This window comes from Labrus bergylta, chromosome 5 (genome assembly GCF_963930695.1).
Source record: "Labrus bergylta chromosome 5, fLabBer1.1, whole genome shotgun sequence".
Taxonomy (NCBI): Eukaryota; Metazoa; Chordata; class Actinopteri; order Labriformes; family Labridae; genus Labrus; species Labrus bergylta.
In genome coordinates, this window is record NC_089199.1 from 25623962 (window position 1) to 25648513 (window position 24552).

At 40.2% G+C, this 24552-nt stretch overlaps 1 protein-coding gene and 1 long non-coding RNA gene across 2 annotated transcripts; one reads left to right on the forward strand and one right to left on the reverse strand.

Moving 5' to 3' along the window:
* Positions 1-250: 250 nt before the first annotated feature.
* Positions 251-11557, reverse strand: LOC136179272 (uncharacterized). Its single transcript, XR_010666447.1, has 3 exons — positions 11422-11557; positions 3478-4168; positions 251-3374 (listed from the first exon to the last, which is right to left on the reverse strand). It is a non-coding gene; the product is annotated as an uncharacterized lncRNA (long non-coding RNA).
* gxylt2 (glucoside xylosyltransferase 2) lies at positions 11466-24552 on the forward strand. The gene is made up of 7 exons (XM_020632687.3): positions 11466-11896; positions 15360-15555; positions 16031-16162; positions 17990-18241; positions 18419-18542; positions 21999-22171; positions 22682-24552. Exons 1-7 carry the CDS (start codon positions 11586-11588, stop codon positions 22856-22858), a joined length of 1365 nt encoding a protein of 454 aa, XP_020488343.1. The 5' UTR covers positions 11466-11585; the 3' UTR covers positions 22859-24552.

Genomic DNA, 24552 nt, shown 5'->3' on the forward strand with positions numbered 1-24552 from the left:
GTATTTTTGGCATACTGCATTTTGGCCAAATCAGTACGTACTAGTAGTATAGTACGCAGTTTCGTACAGCCTCTGTGAGGTGAGATTAATCACGCCTGAAGCACTGATTACAGAGCTACTCTCTGATTGGTCCAAGAGGAGAGGTAACAGGTTTTAATCAGCAGTCTAGTTGACGTGTGTCACTTTTTCTTTTTTTTTTGACTTGACAAATGAAAACAATCTGCTGTAGAAGATATTGTTGTAGATTTTATTGACTCCGATGAGCGAAAGTGAATAAATTGACGTAATGGCGGTGGTGCCAAATCATTTACAATTTTATACATAAGACACAAATAAGAAAACAGCTTAAAGTTCTCAAAACTCAAAAGATGATGCTTCTCCAAGATCCTGCAATGATGATTTTGCATAGATTATTTGTCATAAACTTTTCAGGTTTTTTTGTACAGAGACTCCAGAGGTTTAATGACTGTTTCTTCAGCTTGCCCCCAACATGTGATACAATATGACATATGGGAAAGAATCATAGCATGCATGAACGCCTTGGCAGCTTAATTTTAGAGACGGCCTCTAATATGTCTAAAATTTGCCAGATTGTACTTAACAATTTTTTGCATTTTTAGCACATGCAAATTAAAATTGAGATTTGAATCAAGCATTACACCAAGCTATTTAAATTTGTTTACTATGTCAATCTTCTCAGCCTTAATTAAAATGTCAGCATCGACATGGAGAAAAACATTCCTTCCCTTTTGCTGATGTTGAGGTTCAGAGGCACATCCATTGTACACTTCAGATAGTTTGACAATACTTCTCCAACTTTAACACACTGCGGCCTATCAGAAAGATATGATGACATCCATCCCGGTGTTCTTGGAGAAAAATTCAATCTGGACAGTTTTGAGATGAGGAGGCTGCGAGGAAAGCTAATTTTTTCTCTTTGCCTATAGTTTTTTACGATCAGTATAACAATTCTCCTAAACTCTTAAAGCACCAACATAAGGACAACACATAAAACACATCTCTCCCTTGTCCTGATACTCATCTTCCTCTCCCTCGTGCAGGCATTGTATTTACTGTCTTATGTTGCTCTGTATTGTATCCACACAAAGTCAGTCCAAAGATGTCCTTTTTTACTGTATATCATATGGTTATGCGATTGAAAGAACCTCAACACCTGAGTGCGTTTACTTGTTATTGCATAACTTCAATCAGCAGTTTCTCACTCAGGATATATTTGTTGTTTCAATCTACAATCTGAACAGCTGTTCACTTTAGCCTATAAGTTAGGTTAACAGCATGATGTTATCTGTTCTGACATACAGTGTGAAAGCATTTGTAAATTTGGCATTAAAAATCCATTTTGTTGGTCTTGGTGTGTGTGTGTGTTACATTCCTGTTTCAACTAGTCAACAAGTTGCAACCTGGTTGTCGATCCTTTTTCCACTTACGCTGCCTGCCAACTGAAATGCAACAGACATTAAGTTTTTAATTCCTTACTGTATAAAAATATATATTTTATATTTGTTTACGTTTCTATTTCTGTAAGTGGACTATTTACACAAATATTTTTGAGTCTTGTTATTCTTTAATGAATGACCAAAATAAAAACATTCATTCGTTCATATTAATAACAGCAGATTTGAATGCATCAGGGTTAAACTGACCTGTGTAAAGTTTGCTTAGTTCAAATGTATGGATTATATGAGGTTAATTATAATTACAGAGCAGATGTTAATGCATCACTCTACATTTTACTTCAGAGAAAGGTTTGTTTGGCTCCTCTCCTCCTGATGCCAACAGGACAAAGGTGAACAAGTAGGCGTGGGGACAAGGTGATGTCAGTAAACATTTTTCCTATAATCCCATTCAGAGTTGGCCTCTGGAATGTGTTTGAACCAGTAATGAGCCCCCGCATGTTTTCTCCTAAATTTCACAACATGTCACACCTAGTTTCCGCTGCACGTCAGGGACATTAGGGTGAGGAATGTAGCTCTACTGGTTTCTGCTCTCTGACAGGCTCCAGCTTTAATGGCCTGGAGAATAACAGGCAAACTGTTTCATCACGTGTAATTCATTCTGCGTCTTTCTCCACCAGTCATTACTCTTCTACACCTGTTGCTAAACGTTGGGGCTTTCCACAGGTTGCGGGTTTCTTTGTGTATATTGAAATCGCTGTAATGAGTGAGACTACAGATTAGTGTAGAGAGAAGAGGTGTGTAAATCATAATGAAAATGCATTAGTCATGACTGTTAATCAAAGCTCAAGTGCATGTGTGAATCAATTTACCTTAATCTACAAGAGCAATAAAAACTAAAACAGAAAAAATACAGGAAGAAAAACAAAATACATCCCTCAGAATGTTTCATTGTTGTTAATGTTATAATCATTATTTTATTCTACGATTCAGGTATTTTAGGGTTAGGTTTGGCGAGGAGCGCCGCGTTCTCTGGGGAATGCTACAAAAGCACGGGCACTCGGGGGACAATGGGTATTAGAAATTCCTTTTAAAACCTCCTTAAAAAATGTATCTTGATGTGATTAACAGGCCAGAATGAAGAATGATGATGAAAATTAGCATTGGTGTTGTATTTTTTATTTTTATGTACATTTGATGTTGTTATTTTTTTTTTTGTTCGTTTATATGCTAAGCCACTGTATAAGAAAGGACCTGCTGACCCCTCGTGGTTAGGGTTTTGTGTGTGGGTGGGGTAGAGGGTATTTGTAACAAAGAGATGTATACCATATGATATCGCTGATTTATATTTTGTAAAATAAAAATTGAAAAAATCCTGTGTCTCTAATTGTGAGTGTGTCAGTGTTTTATAATATGTGCTGTTATTTAACTGTCTGTGTGCTTCTAAGATGTAATTGCCCCCCCTTATCTGCTGGCTTAATGACTATGTGTTTGTGATTACCCAATGTTCTGATGATGCGTTTATGTTCCAGACTAATGTCGTGCATTCTGTGTTATTCTATATTTTGTATATTCAAATATTTCTTTTTAAATTTTTACATTATATTTCTATTTTACTGTATATATGTGTATTAGTAATTTGAGTGTTATTGCATGGCCTTGCGGAACAGTCTTTACATTTCACTGCACATCTGTATGAGCATGTGACAAATACAAATCTTGAATCTTGTTTTTATGGATGAGTTGAGAAATAGCAGGTGAAAAATGTGTCTGTGTTTGGTGACCAGTGGGACGGTCCAGTGAACGGCACAGGCTCCCGCCTCTGCTCCCCCTGGAAGTGACCCCTTAACTTAAGCCTCCTGTGGAAGGTGTGCAGGTCCCCTCTGAGCTCCGGTCGGGTGGGTGGGTTGGGTGTGGGGATGAAAGTGAGACCTTTTTCCAATATCTCCAGCTGTACGGCTGTGAGGGAGAAAACGGCACAGAGGTTAGTGATGTTGGAGTGGTGGGGAGTTGTGAAATGACGGTTGTCCCCAGTTATAAGTTTAATTGCTGTTTCCAGTACCTGAACAACATCTCGGCCGTGTCTGCAGTCCAATGTATGTGGTCCTTGTCTGTCTGGAAGAGTAGTGGGTTTATTTCAGGAATGAAGTTATATTTGGAGGCTATTGTGTCGTTGAGTTTTGTCAGTAGTGTCTGTTTGTATTTGTCCAGTCTGGGTGAGAAGTTTATGACGGGGATGTAAATGGTGGCGTTGGGGAAGGTGGTCTGGCTGGTCCTCCACATAGTCTGTAGCTGTTTGAGTTGTGTGGTGGGGTCGTGTTCTGAAAGGCAGTTGTTAAGTCCGACTGATAGTATTACCTGTGTGGTGTTGTGGCATGGGGTGAGTTTCATGAGTATGCTGGCTATGTGATGGAAGTTGGCTCCAGGAAAACTGTCTACCTGTATGTGTGGGTCTGTGAATGGAGGGATCCGGGAGAGGTTGGAGTCACCTATAATTAGTGTCTTCTTCTGGACCTCCAGCTACCAGTCCTGTATCTTTCTGTGTGTGTGTGTGTGTGTGTGGTTCCGGCCTACTTGGGGAGCCATGAGGTGCCGCAGAGGTAGATATCTCAGATGTTGGGGTTGTTTTCAGCTTTTGCTTTTCGTTACTCCCTTCATCATCATTGATTTGTTATCCACCTCTGGGTTACTGTTTGTCCCACAGGGCTCTGTGGCAAGGAGCTCTGGCTCCCTCTGCTGGTTATGTGGTGTGTCTGTTAGAGGAGAGGACGAGATGGTGTTACTGCAGGGTAGAACAATGGTACTGTAAGGCGGTGTCTGCTCAGTGCGGTTATTAACTGTGTGTGAATGGGGTGAGGAGGGAGGGGAGGAGGGAGGGGAGGAGGGGGCGACAGGGGGGCAGGCAGAGGACCCAGCCCGCGCAAACCCATGACGGTCGAGTGCACTCTGTGGGAGTGGATGGATCTCAATCTTCACTCGCCGTCCGGGGCTGCGTTTTGGCAATGGGGGCTGAGTCAAGCGAGGGGAGGAAGAAGGGGGGCGACAAGGGTTGGGGGGGGGGAGTAAGGTAGTAGGGAGGACAGGGGAGGAGAGGAGGAGGAGGGAGGGCAGGTATAGGAGTAGGTAGGAGAGGAGGGCGAGGGCGAGGGAGGTTATGGTGGGTGGTAGATGGACCTGCTGGTTGGGAGAGTGGAGGAAAGTCCAGAGGGGAGAGCTGAGGAACAGGAGGGTCCTCCTCGCTCCAGGGACCCCTGGAGTGAGGAGGACCCTAAGAGTGGAGACGGAGGAGGACGTGAATTTCCTGCTATACCTCACCCTCCCCCACTGGGCGGCCTTATCAAAGGCCTCCTGGTTGTAAGGGGGCACGTTCTCCAGCTCCACAGCAATCACCTGGTCGTAGTGCTCTCGCAGAATTGACATATTGTTGTGTATCCATGTGTCTGTGTTTTGTTGAACCTTATCAAATGTTGTGCTGTTGGGTGAAGAGGGTTTGATGAAGGAGGTGAGGCGGTTCACCTTCTTCATCATCCCCTGTGAAAATGAACCGGTAGTGAAGGTGTTTTCACTACCGGTGATACCTTCTGCCCCCCACTAGTGAACTCTAGGGGGTGGCAGAGGCGCAGTGTTTGATGCTCCCCCTTCTCCCCCTTCCCCCCCGGCCAGGAGGAGCAGCCAGTGGTGTGAAACAGCTTGTGAGGGTTATGGACATATTGCGGTGGAGCTGGAGAAGTTTGTGAAGGGGAATCCAAGCTGATAAGACGCACCACGGAGAGTGTGTGAAAATTCTGGCACCTCCCCCTCCACGGACACAGGGGGAAGCACCAGGAATTAAAGAACTAAAAAAAACCAGGAGCTAAAATGGAGGCTGGACAGGTGTGTTTTAGGATTGGATTAAAGGTGGAGGAAAAGTAAAAAGAGATAAAAGAAGTATAAGGAGGAGAGTAAAAGAAGAGCTGTGACTAAAAAGGACCACAACAAGAGTATGAAAACTAGTCACTAAAACTCACAGGTCGGGGGCCTGATGGAGGCCTACAGGAAAGCTTTCCCGACAGGAGAGGAGGGGGGACTGAGGGAGTTCCCCTCGCGCCACTTCTCGGTTTTTACATTGAATCCATAAAACCAGTGGGGAAAGGAAAAGCAGATAAAAGCCAATATTGTGTCCTTGGAGAACCGAACTTCTGGTTGAGAGGTGACTACTCTACCAACTGAGCCACAGCCACCCTAAAATGTTATGAAGTTTATCCGCTTAAAATCCGCTGTGGGATAAAAACGGTTTAAAATGGTAACCCGGACGAGCCCCGATTGTTACGTTCCCCGAGATGGCTAGGGTATGAGGGGAGTAACAATCATAATAATAACCAGGGAAAATTTAACAAAAATTTATTTATGAAATCACAAAACTAAACAATATACTTTAACCCAGAACACTCTTAAATACATCATTAGCACAAAGTATTTCCCCCTAGGGAAACACTCTCCTTCCACAGACGGCATACGACTATGCCATGGTTTCTCAGAGTAGTACACAGCCAGATGGTCCACTGAACCCTGGCTGCCAGTTCCCTCCTGCTCTTTATACTCTGCCTACTGATTGCAGAGTGGGCACAGGTGTGCTTGATAGTTAGGCAACACCTGCAGGGAACACAGGAGAGAGGGGAAGAAAACACACACACACAATGGCACGCAAGAGTTTAACAAAAGATCAAATATAGGGTCTTTAAAAATAACTCCTATATCTTTTGTAAAAAAATAAATAAGAAAAGTAATAAAATTAGGAGGGTACTCTAAGAAATACATAATAAAAAGGGAATAAGAAACCAAATAAAAAAATGGTGAGTTTCCTCTACCAATAAAGAAGCACTGTGTTGGTTTATACAGACTCTAAAATCACCCTCTGATTGAGGTGGTCAGTTAAAACGTCCTGTTTTAGGTTTATCTTTAATCCTGGATTAGGGTGAGGCACTTGAACCAACCATGGTTAGGTTTAGGGTAAGATGGTAGGGAGGGGGGATAGTTTATGAGCTCTGTGATAAAAAACAAAATTAAATTAAAATTAAAAGCCCTCTGTTTGCTGTGATAAAATAGCAGCTGAGGTGGGTGCTTGGACTGGTTCAGGCATCAGCGTCCTATATGCACTAAAAGAGGGGTTAAAAAACCATAAAACCAATTTAAAACAGTTTTATAGAAAACGAAGATAATGTCTAATTAAAAGGGCTAAAGGAGTGAGCCCCCGAGGCGCTGGCAGGGTTAGGTTAGGTAGGGGGCGCAGTGTCCTCTGGGGGGCGCTACGAGGGGCACGGGCACTCAGGGGACGATGGGTATTAAAAAAGACTTAAAAGCCTCCTTAAAAGCCACACAATGGTGTTTTATAAAAGCAGTATAACAGTATTAAAATTTGGATAAAAAGGTGACCAGACCACTGTGCAGGAGAGGCAGGCGGAGCTCAATTGTTAATTAAAAGCCTCCGGTGTCCCAGGGCCTCCGATAAAAACACCTGAGGAGTGTCCAGGCAACAGCCATTGCTAAATAAATATTTATAATTAAATAGCCTTAAAAGAAGTATAAGTATTAGATAAAAAGAAAGACCTTAAAAGTGCTCTGAATTGAAAGAAGTAAAGCTGTCTAAAAAATATGGATGTATAGTCTTCAAGTGCTCAGAATAAATTAAAACACATCAAACAATGAATAAATAAGTAAGTGCTTTAAAAGATAGGGTAACCCAAATTTTCATGAAAAAACTTTGGCTACAAAAAAGTTGAAAACTTTCCACTCCAAAAAAGTTGAAAATGTACATTCAAAAATGTCAGCTTTAAAAAAGTTTAACATTTTTGGCTTAAAAAAAGCCGAAAATGTTCAGGAAACAATTTTGGCTTAAAAAAAATAGAAAAATTTTGACTTAAAAAAAGTTGAAAAATTTCGGATTGAAAAAAGTTTTACATTTTCATGAAAAAAATTTGGTTTCAAAAAAGTTGAAATTTTTTGTGAAAAGATTTTGGCTTCGAAAAGTTGGAAATTTTCATTAAAAAAATTTCGGCTTCAAAAAAGTTGAAAATTTTCCATGAAAAAATGTTGACCGCCAAACTGTCGAAAATATTCATGAAAAAATCTCAGACCTGTTCAAAATTTTCATGGAAAAACGTTCACGAAAATTTTCAAGAAAAAATGTTGACCACGGTCATGTCTAAAAAAAATTTGATAAAATGTTGAATATTTAAATGAAAAAATGCTGACGCGATCCTGTCGAAGCTTTTCATTAAAGAATGTTGACTAAAATTATAATTTAAAGATTTTGTCGAAAATGTTCAAGAAAAAATGTTATTGAAAATCTTAATGAAAAAATGTTGGCTGCGGACCTGTCGAAAATGTTCATGAAAAAAAAGTACATAAGTTCTACATATCTTTTAACATTATCGTAACCCTAAGTTCCCACAGTTCAACATCGTATTTTACAAGTAATTTAAGTTTTTAATTCATTTCTTAGTTCAGTATTATTAAGACATTGTATATTAAGTTTCCAGAAACCCTTTCTGTCTTTATTATCACACATAATACACACTTTAACTATTAAGTGATCATAGGAATTATGAGGGGTTGTATTATAACTGATACATTTGATCTGTGGGGAAACATAAAATCCATCAATTCTGATTTTAGTTTTTCCATCAAATCGAGTGAAATGAATTCCATTAGGGTTTAAAATCCTGCAGATGTCCCTTAGCGAAGCATTTTTACAAACTTCACTAAGTCATTTACCTTCTCTTGATATTTTGAAGGGAGTGGCAGCAACTCCCTCAACTCAATCAATTTCACTTGTTTGTTAAAGTGGCCACACAGATTAAAACCCACGTTAATAACTTATTTGAGTTTTTTTAATAACTGCATTTTACCGGCAAGTTTTTGACCCGAATAAAAAAAAATCAATCATAAGCAGTCTACCAGGAAATATTTCTCTTAGTTTGATGATGTCTACATTGTGATCTTTGAAGAAAATGCCCACACCACCAGCACTATTTTTGCCAATTGAGATAACACTGACACCTTTATAGCAAAGGCGACTGACTTCTTCCACAACTGAGCAGTTTTTAAGCCTTAAGGCCCTGACACACCAGGGAGATCATCGGCCAGCGATCATCGCCCTAGTTTTTGCAGTGTGTCTGGCTCCGTCGACCCCTTTCTGAGGGACGATACGGTCCGATGGTGCGGTTAGGGTTAGAAGGTGTGGCCTCTCTGTCCGCAGAGGGAACACTCACTTTCCACCTGACATGGTCTAGCCTTATGGCCCAAAACCACAGCGCCAGCATTTCTCTGTCGGGCAATCTTTCACCTGATGCTCAGAAGATTGACAAATGAAATATTTGGGCACTTGAGCTTCTTGGTTTTGATATATAAATATAAAATGTGACACCAGGAAGAGAAAAACATTAGACAATTGTTACGGCAATATCAAAGGTGCATATTTAGCTACTACTACTACTAGGTTCATAAGCTGCAGACACATTCTTTATATACGTGTGTGTGTGTGTGTGTGTGTGTGTGTGTGTGTGTGTGTGTGTATATATATATATATATATATATATATATATATATTTATTAGGTGCAATAGCATGACTAACTGGTGACATATACATGACAAATAAGGCCCAAGAAAACAAACAGACAAGGTCAGAACAGCAACTACAAAATACAATAACAAAATAAGCAAAAGACAGCAAAATACTGAGACATCAACAGACACCCATCTGACTACAACCAGCAAAGACATTACAAAACTATACGAAATACATAAGAAAGGATACAAGTTGTTGTTGTGAATGGTTTATCAAGAGTAACTGCTTGGTCTTCATCTAGATGTATGGCAAGCAGTTTAGGAAATTAATATATTGAATAAAACTAAATATATTGAATGAAACTTATATGAAATGAATTCTGAATATATTGAAGGAAATTTTGAATATATTGAATGGAAGTCTGACTATATTAAATAGAAGCTGATTTCAATTCTCAATGTGTTTGGGACGAAATCTATATGGGCCCAGACTGTCCCCATATATCCAGACTAGGTGTAGGTTCCGGCCACCTGCGTTGAGCCTCTGTCAAACTCTGATTTATTGTAAAATCAGGGATGTTAAACGAATTAGAACTGATTTTATTTACAGATGGTTCCTTTTTTATGTCACCCAGAGGTGAAAGTGTTGTGCTGATCACTTAAAGTTTCAGCGCGACGTCACTTCTAATGCTGTTGTGCTATAAGCCCAGCTCTCTTCAGACTGTAAAAATGTCATTATTACTGAACATTTCCTTCTAATCCGAAAACGATATCACGCACAGGCTGTCCGATCATACAGAGGTCCGCTGGTTTCGCCGCGGAGCAGCGCTAAAACGCTTCATTGAATTACGCACGGAGATGGCACAGATTCGTGGCGCATAAAAAGTCAGTGACAGAGTTAGATTACAACAGTATGGACACGTAGAACAACGGACTGCCAGGCTTGTATATTAAAAGTCAGTTTAACTGAGTTTACTGAGTTACAGAACGTGAAATTCCACGGAGCTGATCAGACTGCAGTGCGCTGAAGGAGTCTGTTTGTTTGGAAACATTTGATCATTTTATAATAACCTACCTGGCAGTGAAATAACCGGGAGATGACAGAGTTTGCATCAAAGACACTCTGTGTGTTTGTAACAACATATTAATGTGAGCAGGTTTTGTCTGTGGTGAACCCTAACTAGTGGAAACTGTGCTGTGGCCTGACACACACACATCTAAAATCAATCTCTTTCTCCCCCTCTCCCCCCCCCCTCCCTCTACCCCCCTCTCTCTATTCACTCTACTATTACTGTATTATTAATGCACTGATCCCAGGGCAGGTAGAATAACTCCTGTGTCTTGGTTTATAGAACCTTGAAAATCAATACCTATGAACAAATATATAGCCTAAGTGAGTAATCTTAAAGACATTGCAATAAAAAATTTTAAAAAATCGAATTATTGTTGTTAACAAAATTATGTTTTGGGACGGTTCACATTCACTTCGGGACAGGTGAAATTGTTTTTCGGGACGGTGGTTAAAAAAAAGTTATTCTGGAGCCCATGCGTCAACATTTTAGGGATTTCCATCAAAACATTGCTGAGCGCACTCTGAGCATCCGGGAATTTATGAGTTTCATGAAGATGTCAGCTAAATTAACAGACTTCCATTTAATGTAGGCTATTCAAAGAATCATCAATAAATTCAGACTGCAATTCAATATATCCAAATATTCATTCAATATTTGAATTTCCTAAACGGCACACACACACACACACACACACACAAAATAAATAAGATAAATAAATTAAATACAATTTAAAAAAAACCTAAATTCCCTGTTCTTTTCAGGAAGCTTATTAACTGTTTTTATGATTGATCTATTTTTCCTTCCACCCTCAACCGTCTTTGAATAGAAATGTCTTCAAGTATCGTTTCTCTCTATAGGTTTCGTTTTAGTTATAATAAAAGGAAGAGGCTACTAATGTTTTGAACACGACTACTTCCGCGCACGTCCGCTCCGATCGGTACAGCGCATGCGCAACTCTTGACAAAGATGGGGAATGAAGTTGGATGGCTCACTCACAAGCTAGTTTCGTACACGGTATACCGAATTCTGTTTTTCATAAATTGGATTCATGGTATGCTGACCGGGTTGTTGCCACCAATTGAATACCCCTGGCTTCTTTTGAAACTTCTCCAGATGATGTGTTGTGAATCAACTTTTTTGGCTAATAATTAGGATGAAAAAAGCTCAAGTTAATACTTAGGCCTATCTTACTTGCAAACAGAAATGACTAGTTCTCTCATTCTTAAACACATATAAAATGATTGCAAATGTTACAAATGTGCATGTTCCTCAGTAGCCTAACAAATAATACACAAAACAATTCAAACTTGAACTAATAACGCTCTTTTCTTAGACTGTAATCCGTACACAATTACAAATTACAATTGCGCTTTAATAAACTACTCACAGTTTACGGTAATAATGGCAAAAAACCCCTCCCTCTTCTTGTGTTCCTTCATTGATGATGAGAATATTCTCTCCGCAGAGTCTCCTCATCTGCAGAGAAAAAAGAAAGCATGAGGGAAGCGGTCAGAAAATGTCTACTCGGACTGCTTTCCCTCAGTCGCCGTCATGAGTGGAGTCATTTCTGCCTCTTCATTGGTTAAGTCGAACCCTAACATGAGGATCCACGGCAAAATAGTTGTGGTCGTTGCGTGTTTCGGAGTTTTCCTACTTTTGTACTTTTGGAGAGGCAATGCCGCGGAGGTAGTTGTAGAGGAGGGGGAGGAGAAGGACGGTCTCTCGTTCCCAACTTCTTCTGAGCTGAAACCTGATATTGCAAATAAACCTCCTGTTGGAGTCCTTGTGCGCCTGGAGAAGCCTTTCGGAGTGCGGGACCAGTCCATACTGATCGATGGTGGTGTCGGCTTAAAGGCTAAGAGGTAAGTTTGTTCTGTGTTCATTTTCTTGGAAGAGCCCGTCTCCTCCACGCCTGTTTGCACAAATCACACTTCAGCACCGTTAACTATTCTGCAACATGTTTGTCAGAGAAGACGCAACAGCCTGCTCTGTCAAGAGACACTTCTAACATGCATCTGCTTAACAGCCTTTCGTGCTCATTATTATTTATTTATTTATTTGTTAGGGATAAGTGCATATTCATGAACAGCTGTAACAATTACAGCTGTAAAAAAAATGCCAGATTATCAGCAGAAGTGCTCGTTTCCATCTGTTGTCTTTAGACAGGTGACAGAGAAAGACACATTACAAATCAAATACAAAAGTGACACAAGACAATAATAGAGGTTAAAGGTGGTCACAGACTTTTGGTTTTCTTTCATCCACTGTTTGAGGTGTGTTTTGAAGGTTGCATATGTTTGTGAGTGGGAGAATATTCCAATATTAAGTTCCTTTGACTGACAGAACAGTTTGAATGTAGTGCGTCTGTGTGGGACCTCACAGTCTCCTCGGGCTGTGGCTTGTATTTTATAGCGCTTACATTTGCCATTGTGTTCTGGACTGTGATTCGTGTTGTTGCAGTCACGGGCTATTCTGATATTACATTTGAGAAGATTCATTTAGTAATGGGGGATGTTATGCTGTTATGTTGTTTTTGCACATCAAAACATCAATCCCTTAGAAAGGTTGATCGATACATAACCTCGAAAGTGTAATTATTTGACCCTTCAGGTTCTGTTAGGCGTTTAATCATTAAGACCATTTATTCTGAAATGGTCAGGTCACGTTGAAATAGGCACAAACTGCACTTACTAAAGAATCAAAATGGGCACAGAAAATGGGATGACTGTTAATTATTTGCACTGCAACACTGGTGGGTTTACTGGACTTGAAAAAAGGCCAAAAAAAATGATTCTGTTGACTGTATGCCTTACGTACAATCTTCCAAAATGTATGTTTGAGGAAAACAACTATAGTCAGGAAGGATTTCTCTGTCCATTCATATGATCTGGTTAAGTCATAATCTTATTGCAGAAACTTAAAAAAGTTATTGTCAGTTATTACTTGTGTTAAAGGATGGGACGATATTCTTCAATTATGTAGTCCAGCTTGCCGCAGAGTGTTTCCTCCAGGGTCGGATGCCGAAAGGTGGTTTATGCGTTCTACGCCAAAGGCAGACTGGAGATTAAAGAGACTATTCTTTAGACTGAGCTATCAAGGTTCTACATCCAGAAGAAAAAAAAAACCTTTGTGTTGTTCAAGAAACCGCAGTCCTCCATGTGTGCTCGGCACTGATAAGGGGATGGGGTTGACGGGGTCACCAGTGGCCATATAGGAGCACTAACATCTTTGAAAAATGCTAAGACTTACTGCTTTCACTAAGGGAAATAGCACATTTTCCTTCCTTTTGATTGCTTGAGCTAATCGGAACTGAGGGGTGATGTTTATGTTTAACACATGCAAGCTTCTCCTCATGGTGATAAAACAGAGGGGGCGGGACATCGTTGATTTACACAAAGACAGTCCCCATGGTTACTCACTCTCACCTGCCTGCTGCACACTGAACAAGAGGAGAAAGAGCTTCTGACTGACAGCAGGAGATTGACATACTTTTTCCCCCCCTTACTCTTATCTTAGGGTGTATTTTAATATAAGGTTTGATTTATGGGGCGCTTGTGGCGCAGTGGTTAGTGCGCGCGCCCCATGTATGGAGGCTGTGGTCTTCCAGGCGGGCTGCCCAGGTTCGAATCCAGCCTGTGGCTCCTTTCCCGCATGTCATTCCCTACACTCTCTCTGTCTCCCTGATTTCCCACTCTGTCCTCAGCAAGCAGCTGTACATTACGGACAGTGGACCTTCTCTCTCTTTCTCTGAAGCAGATCTTGGTTTTGCTGTGCCTTGAGGTCCAGAGAGCGTGCGCCTGCACTCTATCGCGCACGCTCTCTCTCCCCCGTTCACTCTCGCCCAACCGTGCACGCAGTGATTTATTTGAATTAATGAAAAATTGAATAAAAACAGATCGGAAATGTACAGTATTGAGCGGCCATAAATTTACTTGGGCGGCCCGCCCAGGTATCGTCTGTGTGGGGGAAACACTGTGAACACTGTAGCCACGATTCTACGTCTCTGCTTTGGCAGATCTTCTACACATTCTTATCCTTCACAATCTAAAGTTTTGCTTTAGCTAACTTTCCTGTTCTCATAAATTAATGTCATTTTCTATTTTGCTTTTACATAAATTAACGACACCTACAACTTCGGTTTCAAATAACATAAAGAAATTGCACACTCTAATCATGGAGGTTTATTATCAAGAAGATAAGCATATCTACATTGTCCGATTTTATTTTGTGTTTCCAGCTGTGCTGAAGATTCGCTCGGATGGGCACTTAAACACAGATGCAGAGGCTTTTACAGTCCACATTAGGGCTGTTGAAATTAATCATTTAATCGATGCATCGCGATGCAGACTAGGAGATCAATGCATCCATGCAGGGACAGGACGTAATCGATGCTGACGAGGGTTAGAAAAAAGCATCTGCCAACCGCTAAATGCGGGTGTTTTGCGCCGTGAGTTTGTTTTACCTATCGGCCACGGTGGTGTGTAATGAAAGTAACGTAGGCTAAAAGAGGGATTTGTGACAGAAAACAACGTAAATTGAGTCCTGCTCCTTTGCTTGCTGACTTTATGAGCAGAGTCAGCTGGTCCTGCGCGTTCAGACCACAGTGCTCCGCTGCAGGCTGAACCGGCTTGACTCTGTGTCTCTTTAGCTCTTCATTACAGCTAAAGGTGTGTTTAAACTGATGCCTCGCTGTCTTAAGTCCAGGATAACTAAAAGAAGGAGGCTGTGGCTCCTCCTGTCTGACGGGGATAGTCTCTCGCTGTGAGGTGCATATGTGAACAGCCGGGTCAGGAGCCTCCTCCTGATATTTAGATATTTTCAGGAGTGCATATGTGAGTTATTCTCCACAGTGGTGAAGCTGATGCTGTGTTTAAAGGCCTGGAGAGATATTTCTTCCACCTGCTGAATGAAGTAATACAAATGAAAACATCAAAACACTAATAATAATAATAATAATAATAATAATAATGATAAGGATTTTGAGCTTTACTCACTTTTTAAATCACATTTTTTATTTTGAACACAACTGTCCATTAGCGCCTATTTGGATACTAAGAAGACCTCCAATACAAAATCCAGGCTTAATTTCTATGATACCTTTTATACCTTTTGGATTGTATTTCAACACTGGTCCATGAAGAATCATAATCTCTCTACCGCTTTAGTTTTACCACAGAGTTAGATTAAAAATACATGTCGCTTGGTCTTATTGTTCAATTTTGTGGGAAAACTACAACACTGTTGTTCAGTTGATCTATTGCAAGTCTTAGTTTTTGACTATGACAGTTTAGTCTTTTTCATCTGACTTTCATTTGACCTTTTCAGTAAACCAAGGAACTTGGCTCGAACTGTGACCAAGCACACGCAGGCAGAGGAGGTCATGCACCTGGCTGTGGTGGCTTGTGGGAATCGTCTGGATGAGACCCTCACTATGGTTAAATCAGCCCTCCTGTTCAGCCTTAAGAGTATCAGGTTCCACATATTCGCTGAAGACTCTTTGGCCCCACAGTTTAAAGAAAGAGTAAGAATGAGCCGCTGGCCCTAATGTACACAGTTCAGAAATATTGTGGTATCACAGAAACCTTTCCTTAAACCTTCCTCTTTTTTTGTTTATTTCCCATGCATACTTCTTCAGTAACACTGACTTCTGATATAATACAATTCATGTTTAATATCCCTGTTTTTTAGTTTTTAGATCAGCGCAATTGTGAGTCTACATCTTTCACTTATCTGAATTAAGTACATTTAACTTCTTCCTTATGTAGATAATTCGGTAAAAGAACAGCTGAAGACTGCAGGTGTTCCATGCATAACCACACAATACCACAAGTCCCATTTTTTAATGATTTGGCTGCCTTTACAGGACCAGTTATATTAATATGCCCAGAAAATTAGTGAATAACTTTCAGAATAAATGTAGTTAATAATGGCTCTTCTTCACCCAACTTCTCTTGCTAAACTGTTCCTTTGTATGTGATTTGTTGCTTTTCTTACAGCTGAACCAGTGGCCTCGCTCTGCCTTAGCCAAGTTCCAGTACAATATCTACCCCATTACCTTCTCTGTTGGGAACGCTGACGAGTGGAAGAAGCTCTTCAAGCCCTGTGCTGCTCAGAGACTCTTCCTACCTGTAAGGCTGCAGCACTAATCTCATCTAGTATTCTGGTTGTGCATAATTGTATTAAGTAGTGTTACAAAAGCATAATAATCAGTTTCATTCCTGCTTCAAAAGCATTCCTAGCCTCCTTTTTTTATAATATTGCATGGTTCTATTTCAAAACCTGTGTGATTATCGATGATTTAAATGTTTTTGCAGCATTTGCAAATTTCACCCACCTGCTGGTTGTGCCTTCATGCTACCAGAGGTATACACAGTTAATAAAACATTTAAGTCTGTTAACAGCTAACTCTTAAGTGAAGTTAAAATTAACGTTAACGTGTATTATCAAAAAGAAACAAAATGATTGGCTTTTAAGACTGTCAATAGATCAGAGTTCATAAGAGGCCATGATGATTTAGAAAACTCTAAAAACCCTTTTCACACAAACGGAAATCTCCTAAAAAAACATTTCTGGAGATTACCCGGAGGGGCTGTAATATGTGAACGCGAACGGCCAAATTTTTCGCTCGGACATCACCCGGAGTTTCTCCAGCCACACCCCTAGTATTTTTTCCGCAGCAAGTCCGAGCGGGCTGACGTGAGAACGCAGCAGGATATTGCTGCATTCGTGTGGTGTCGGACATATCGGAAAAACTAGTTTCCGAGTTGTAAAATGCACATGAATACCTGCTCAAGTCGGAGCAACAACTCGGAAAACTTGCCAGTGTGACTGCCCCCACGGTCATTCCTTGTCAATTTGAAGATATGAGTTAACCAAAGTGTGCTAATATTAGCCTGCTAACAAAGCGATGCGGGCCACTGGCATATTCAGCTCAAGCAAAGGACAATTTTGTCTGCCGCTTGCGCTTAATGGTGCCTATTTATGGTGCTTATTCACAACTCCTACTTGCAGCTGTGGCTTAGTTGCTAGAGTTGTCGCCTCTCAACCGGAAGGTCGAGGGTTCAATCCCCAGCTGGGCAACATGTCTGATGTGTCCTTGGGCAAGACACTTAACCCCGCATTGCTCCCGCTGTTTTGGTGACAGTGTATGAATGGATTAGTTACTTCTGATGGATCACCATCAGTGTGTGAAAGGGTAGGTGTGACATGCGGTGTAAAAAAGCCCTATATAAGCTCAAGTACATTTACCGTTTACGTGCGAACGCGAGTGGAGGGTAGTTGGAGGTGTGCCACTGAAGGAGAGTGGAGGCTTTAGAATAGCAGAGGTACAGCCAAACAGCAGTTTGTTTTGGTTTAGTGCTGTTTAGTACAAAGTCACACATTCTTCCTTTATCTATGTAACCAAAAAGTAGCAAAACTAACATAACTCCAAAACGCATTAGTGATCAATTAAATTAGCAAATGTAAACATGCTTAAACCATCCACTGCACATCAGTAGCTCTAATCAACTAGTCTTGTTTAGGACTACCTCACTCACGACAGTCAAACACATTAAAAGGTGCACGACCGCAACACGACTAGAAAGAGACAAAAGTCAGCACACAAAATGTGCTATCTTAAATGTGGACGCATTTCGGCGCTAGGCCTTCATCAACGTTGATTGTGGAAAAGTCGTGGTGGCATCCGAAGCTCATGATTTATGTGCTCACAATGTAACCAACCTGATAGTTAGGCACAACTTGGGAGCTCCCACTGTGCTAGTTAAATAGGGAAAGAGCAGCACACAGTTATCAATTTAAAATATACAAAGACGGAAGTTGAAGTCAGGCCATGTACTGCAACAGCAAAGTAAGAACTGCACAGTGTTTTCTTTTTTCAGTTATCCTTGGATTATTACAGTTCTGTATTTAAAATGATGTACTTTTAAAACATTTTAATGATTACAATCGCCCAGGTCATCCTGAAAGAAGTGGACTCTTTACTTTATGTCGACACTGATGTGCTGTTCCTTCGGCCTATGGATGATATCTGGAGACTCCTGAAGTCCTTTAACAGCACCCAGCTGGCAGCAATGGCCCCAGAACACGAGGTCCCAAAGATTGGCTGGTACAGCCGCTTTGCACGCCACCCTTTTTATGGAGTCACAGGGGTCAACTCTGGGGTAATGCTAATGAATCTCACACGGATCCGCAGAACAATATTCAAAGTAAGCTCATTACATTATTTAAGGTATTACATTTCAATCAATAGACCTCTACACTGAACTGTGATTTCCCTATTCTACTCTGAATAATGATTTTTCCACTGGTTTAAGTAACAAGCTGATTTTCTGAGTGGGCTGTAATTGAAGCTTGAATGCAATTGAACATTGTTTGTATTTCAGAACAGTTTGATCCCCACTGGTCTTTCATGGGAGGATCTTCTACATCCACTGTATCAGAAGTACAAAAACCACATCACCTGGGGAGACCAGGACCTTCTTAACATTATCTTCCACTACAATCCAGGTACATTCCTTTTTAGAAGTTAGGTCATGCACCACAGTGGTAACAACACATACAACACATATTATCTCAAAGTGCTTTTTAAACTGCATGTCACAGTCACCCATTCAGACAATGATGGCAAAGGCTGCTATGTTAAGTGTCCATCGGCAATAATCAATCACATTCATACACATTCAAAAGTTGCTGACGCAGCAGCAGGAGCATTTAGTTTTCAGTCTCTAGCCCAAGGACATTACAACAGCCCCCCCCCCCCCCCCGCAACTGGGGATCAAAAGGCCGGCTCTACTACTGAGCCACAGCCACCCAGTGTCTGCACTCTTGCAGAATAGCGCTTTCACACTATTAACATCCCTCCATAAATTATTTCACTGATATTAACCCAGTCTATAGCAAGCTAAATTCATAGTTAATGTATTATGTTACTATGTGGACTACTTTGCCACACCATTCTGCCAGGGTGTAACATTTCTGCCTTAAATTAATGCCTCAATGAATCTATGCTCTATGCTCTAGCCATATAGATAATATCATTCCTTAAGGCACCGGATGAGCGATAGATAGATATATATCAGACAGTATAGTCATCCCCTTGGGAAAATTCAGGAGTACCCCATAGCTCACAAGTGAAAACATTGAACAAACAGTAAAAACAAAAATGTTAAACTGCATTGATAAAATGAACAGATGATTCAAATACTTGAAGTCTCTACAGTCCTTAATACTTATTATTATTACACCAATCCCCAGGGTGTAAGGGAGAAAAAGGAGAAAGGGCAGGCAGTGACGTTCCACCCACAGCTCAAGTCATGAGCTGCTACCATTGGCCTGTGTGTTATAAAGCCTAATGGCTGTGGAAACAAAGGATCTCCTGAACCTCTCAGGCCTGAAGTGCAGTGAAATTTGCCGTCCACTGCAGCTACTTCTCTGGCTTGAAATTATGTCATGGAGAGGATCATCATCAACCTTTATTTAAGTTCTCTGAGAGGTCATTGAGGGCGACCCTCATTTACAAAGATGTTGAGAAAACATTCATAAATGATAAACAATGAGAAATTAGATAAAGCTACTACAGAAAATTAAATCAATGAAAGAGCGATAAGGAAAATAAAATACATACACTAAAATAATTTAAAAGCTTGAAATTACTACAATGAGTAATAATCAGTAATTAAAATCAAATAAAACAGTTACAGTCAGGTATTGGGCGGTTAAAAATAATATTTCCAAAGTGTCCATAAGGGATAAAAGTGCTCAAATTCAGGTCCTGTTCTAAAATATTCCAGGAGTTTGCAGCACTAACACTAAAAGCAGTTTTCCCCAGGTCAGTCCTGGCATGAGGAACCTGGAGAACCAGCCTCTCTCTCGAGCGGGTTAAACATGGACCAGGGTTCAGATGTAACAAGGAGGTGATATATGATGGAAGTTTTCCGGTAAGGGCTTTATAGATAAAAAGATGCCAGTGGTTATTGCGTCTCTCAGTGAGGGAGGGCCAACCAACTTTATTATGTAGAATGCAGTGGTGAGTCATGTAGCTATCGCTGGTAATGAATCATATAAGTGACCATGTGAATGGTCGCTAGATAATAATGGAATCGTTTTATTAATAAAAATTGTAAAAAGGGCTGGGCCTAATATTGAACCTTGTGGAACACCCTTAGTGATTGGAAGAAACTCAGAGTGGATGGTTCCCAGGTTCACTGATTGCCATCGGTTGGTGAGGTAGTTAAAAAATCACGCACTTGCACTAAAACCAATAAAACCAAGAATTTGCAAAAGCAATGAATGGTCAACAGTGTCAAATGCTTGGAAGAGGTCGACAATGGTTTTTTTTTTATCCAAGGCATTGACAACATCATTCAACACTAGCGTGACAGCAGACACAGTGCTGTGCATAGATCTGAACCCAGACTGATGTGGGCTTAAAACAGAGTTTGTTCAGAGAAATTCCTTGAGTTGGTGATTTATGAGAGACTCTTTGCTAAGCAGGGCAATTTGGAGATTGGCCTATATATCCACTCTTATGTAAAGGGGTAACATAAGCGGTTTTCCATACATTTTTGAATTACTCCTGATGAAATGGAAAGGTTAAAAATGTGAGTTAATTGCTCAGCAATCGGAGAGGCTGAGAGACGGAGAAAGAGAGGATCCAATTTGTCTTCACCGGTAGATTTCTAAGGATCTGAGGTTTGATGAGCCTCTAAAACTACACTGAGAAGTATGATTTAGAATGGGAATACAGCCATTGTCAGTGGGAGTAAAGCTAAGAGCAGGTGATCTATTATCCACATCCTCAAAGATGTGACCGGCCGCTGCGGAGTGATTATTGAAGGCAGAGCATATCTTACTAGGATCATTCACTAAGCAGTCGTCAAACCTGACATGAGTATTTGTTAGGGAGGCAGCAGCGTTGCTATTATTAGATTTTACCACCTTCCAGAATTTTGCAGGGTTGGAATAGCAGCTAGAGAGCAAATTCAAGTAATAAACTGATTTAGCTTTTCTCACAAGTGAAGTGCATTTATTCCTGAGTGCTCTGAAAGAAGCCCAGTGGGACGCCTCTCCCGTACGTCTAGCTAAGGACCAAGCTTTGTTTCTTGATAGAAATACAGCTGACAGTTCAGGGGAAAACCATGGACTACATCTATTTTTTACCCTAACTTTTTTAAAAGGTGTATGCTTATTTACCACAGAGAGGAACTTATTAGTAAAAAAAGTCTAAGGCTAATTTGATCTTGAAATAGGTCATTCATAAAAGCAGGTTCATTAAAATGTTTCATATTTCTTTAAACTAAAATATGTGAAGAAGTTTTCTTTAGATGCATATCCCTAATACAGGAATAGGGCACTAACCCCTGAGTCAAAGACACCACTTGCAGTAATTTTTTCACTTCTGTTTGAGAACAATAAATCAATCAAAGTCGATCTTGAAGGATTCTTTAAGTTGGGCCTGGTGGGTTCTTTAATTAATTGGGTTAAATTACTGCCATTGTCCAATATATCCTGTCCTTTCTTTCGCATGCGTCTCTCCACTTCAATCCTGCGAGTCCTTACACCTGCCTAAAACTTAGGAAGCCTAAATTTATTTTTAAGATGTTTTTTTGGCTTTTTTGTGCCTTTCCTTGGAGAGACAGGACAGTGGGAAATCTGGGAGAGAGAGTGGCAAATGACAGGCAGAAAAAGTAACCACAGGTCGTATTCAAACCCAGACCGCCCACTTTGAGGCCCACAGCCTCTGTACAGGGGGCACGCAAACTAAACACTTACCTACCAGCGCCCCTTTACCTATTGTTTATATGCTTATTAATATGATTTATTTTTCTTTCCATCTGTCAGTCAAATATTGTTTTTAAAAGCTTAATGAATTTCCATCCTCGCCTAACACTAGTATTGTTTTAACCTGAGTTATAATGTTGGTGAAGTATAGAGCAACAGTGTATCCACTATTGTTTTTTCCAGAATGTCTCTTCATCTTTTCCTGCCAGTGGAACTACAGGCCAGATCACTGTATGTATGGGAGTAACTGTAAAGGGGCTGAAGAGGAGGGTGTGTCTATCCTTCATGGCAACCGGGGAGTTTATCATGATGACAAGCAGCCTGCATTCAAAGTAGTTTATGATGCAATACGAGAGGTAAGTATTGTGTGTTCGTTCCATTCTGTTTTGTTTTAGCGTTAAAACACAGATGCAACTGAACACAATATTGATAGCTGCATTCCATTTAGCTGTGTCAGTTTCAGGACCCTGGTATGACTAATCTTTGAGTTAGTCGTTACACCATTGCTTTTCCTGATATGGAAAATCTAAATCTAAAGTGCTGAATAAGGATTTACATAGTCAATGTCATAGTCATAGTGGCACATCGCCACAACACACAAACTCTGGTTGAACAAAACGACATGCATACATACCTTCAAGTTGTACCACTGTACGTATTTTCTCTGTGGGGAAAAAACAATTTGTTGCTCTTGACAATCTGGGTTAGTTTTCAAATAAGCCTCTCAAGAGGGACTGGTTCATTATCTATGCTTTATTCACAAGTTTAATTAATACATAACGTAACATCACCATCACCACCCTTCATTTCTATATATAATTTTGTCTTACATGTGTTTGATAGAGGACATGTCCCTTTTCCTGCAGTTTCCGTTTGACGACAACATGTTCCAGTCACTTTTTTATCCCATCCAGACCAAATTCCTGGACACAGTCAACACCCTTTGTGGCCGGATTCCTCAAGTCTTCCTCAAGCAGATAGAAAGGACCATGAGAAAGGTTTTTGAGGAGAAAGTGGTCCGCCATGTGAGACCACACAAATAACTGATGGGAAATGTACTCATTATTCTCTGACTACAAGGACCATTTTGCTGTGGTTTGAGTCTCAAACCAGTATCTTCCGCATTGCAATGTTGGTGCTGTGTAGTGTTCGTCAACACATCCTGGAATTGTCTGATGAATCTCTTAATCCTCAAGTGATCTGAAAGGTAATTAGCAACAGAGTTTCATATGGTACCGGTCAGGTACCGAAAAATTGTCCTCTGCTTAAATACCGTTAATCAAATCCTTTTTTATTATGCTATGTGAAGGACATTTCTGGGTGTCAGTCTTTTGCCAATGGTTTAAAGCCCCAGACACATTCCTCCACATCCTGTGTACCAATGCTACATGTAGTTAGATGTAGTCACAATATAAACAGAAGATCGGAAAATAAAATACCGTCAGGCAGAAAGAGTATGAAGCAGCCACTCAATGAAGAGCGAAGGTCCCACTTATAGCATGATATAAACATCTTCACCCAGATCCACTGGCTTGCAGTGAATTTTCCTAACTATTATCTTCTGCATTCACACATTGGCTTAACTCAACTATTAGGGGAAATTTTACTGGGGGCTGTTATGAAAATTATGGATAAAGGCAGGGTAAAAATTAGTTTGCTTTCACATATGCAGCCCCCCTGGACAATTTAAGGAATTCTGAGGAGTGCAGTGCAGGTGGTAAAGGGGCTTTTTGTAAGTGTTACAGCCATTGGTGGCTGTCCCTTTTATTTACAGCTTTGGCTATTTTTTTAATATTTAATGTAAAATTGTCAGAAATCATATTGTTTTAAATGTGGTATTGATAAAGTATCCAAGTATCAATAGTTTTGACAAGCCCATGGTGTACAGTACACAAAATCAATGTTTTGACTTTGGAAAGCTTACTACTTGAAAGAGGTGACTCATTAACCACTGCTCATAAATAAGGTTAAAGTTTTGCATGCAAATAATTTGAAATGTGTGCCTTTGTAAATAAGAAGTGAAGCCCCTTCTGTATCTGACAGACGCTGACAGTAATAATTTGTAATTATTACTGTGTGTATTTTTTAAAATATATATTTGGGCCTTTATAAGATAGAACAGTGGAATGTGACATGAAATACTTGGTGAAGAGAGTGGGGAATTACATTTGGCAAATGTTGAGAGACAGGCTCGAACCCAGGATGGCTGCATGGACTGTAGGACAGCCTCTGCACATGGGACACACGCTCTAACAACTACACCAAACTGGCTGCCCTGGAAAGCGGATTTTTTTAATGTTATACATTAACTGTTATATTGCACTTTTAGAATGATCAAGGGTTGAATTGTTATACTTAACATTTCCAAATTAGCAAAGCTGTCAAAGAAAACAAAAATCCTATCTTTTAAAAATTGACAGCTAATTATGTGCTATGTCAAAATGATCCTTGTTAACGAGAAGATGAGTGCTACACGTGTCGATGTTTAAGGAGTTTTCTTAGCTTATAATTTGACGCTAGGTCTGCTATAAACACATGGGTTCTTTGTTTTTAGCAGAATATCTCTCAATGTAATGATGTTATGATTTATATATCTGATTTAAATGGGAAACTGAATATGGCTGTAAAACATGTTTCCAAATGTATCAATGCAATGCACTGAGTCTTCCTTATATACATAGGCAATTTATTGGGATTGTAAAATTTAAAAAAAGCAATACATATGGCTTAAATCCAA

Coding starts and splice junctions, on each gene's coding strand:
- gxylt2 (XM_020632687.3), top strand. CDS start 11,586: ATGAGTGGAGTCATTTCTGCCTCTTCATTGGTTAAGTCGAACCCTAAC. Junction 11,897..15,359: donor GTCGGCTTAAAGGCTAAGAG/GTAAGTTTGTTC, acceptor TGACCTTTTCAG/TAAACCAAGGAACTTGGCTC. Junction 18,242..18,418: donor TCCGCAGAACAATATTCAAA/GTAAGCTCATTA, acceptor TTTGTATTTCAG/AACAGTTTGATCCCCACTGG.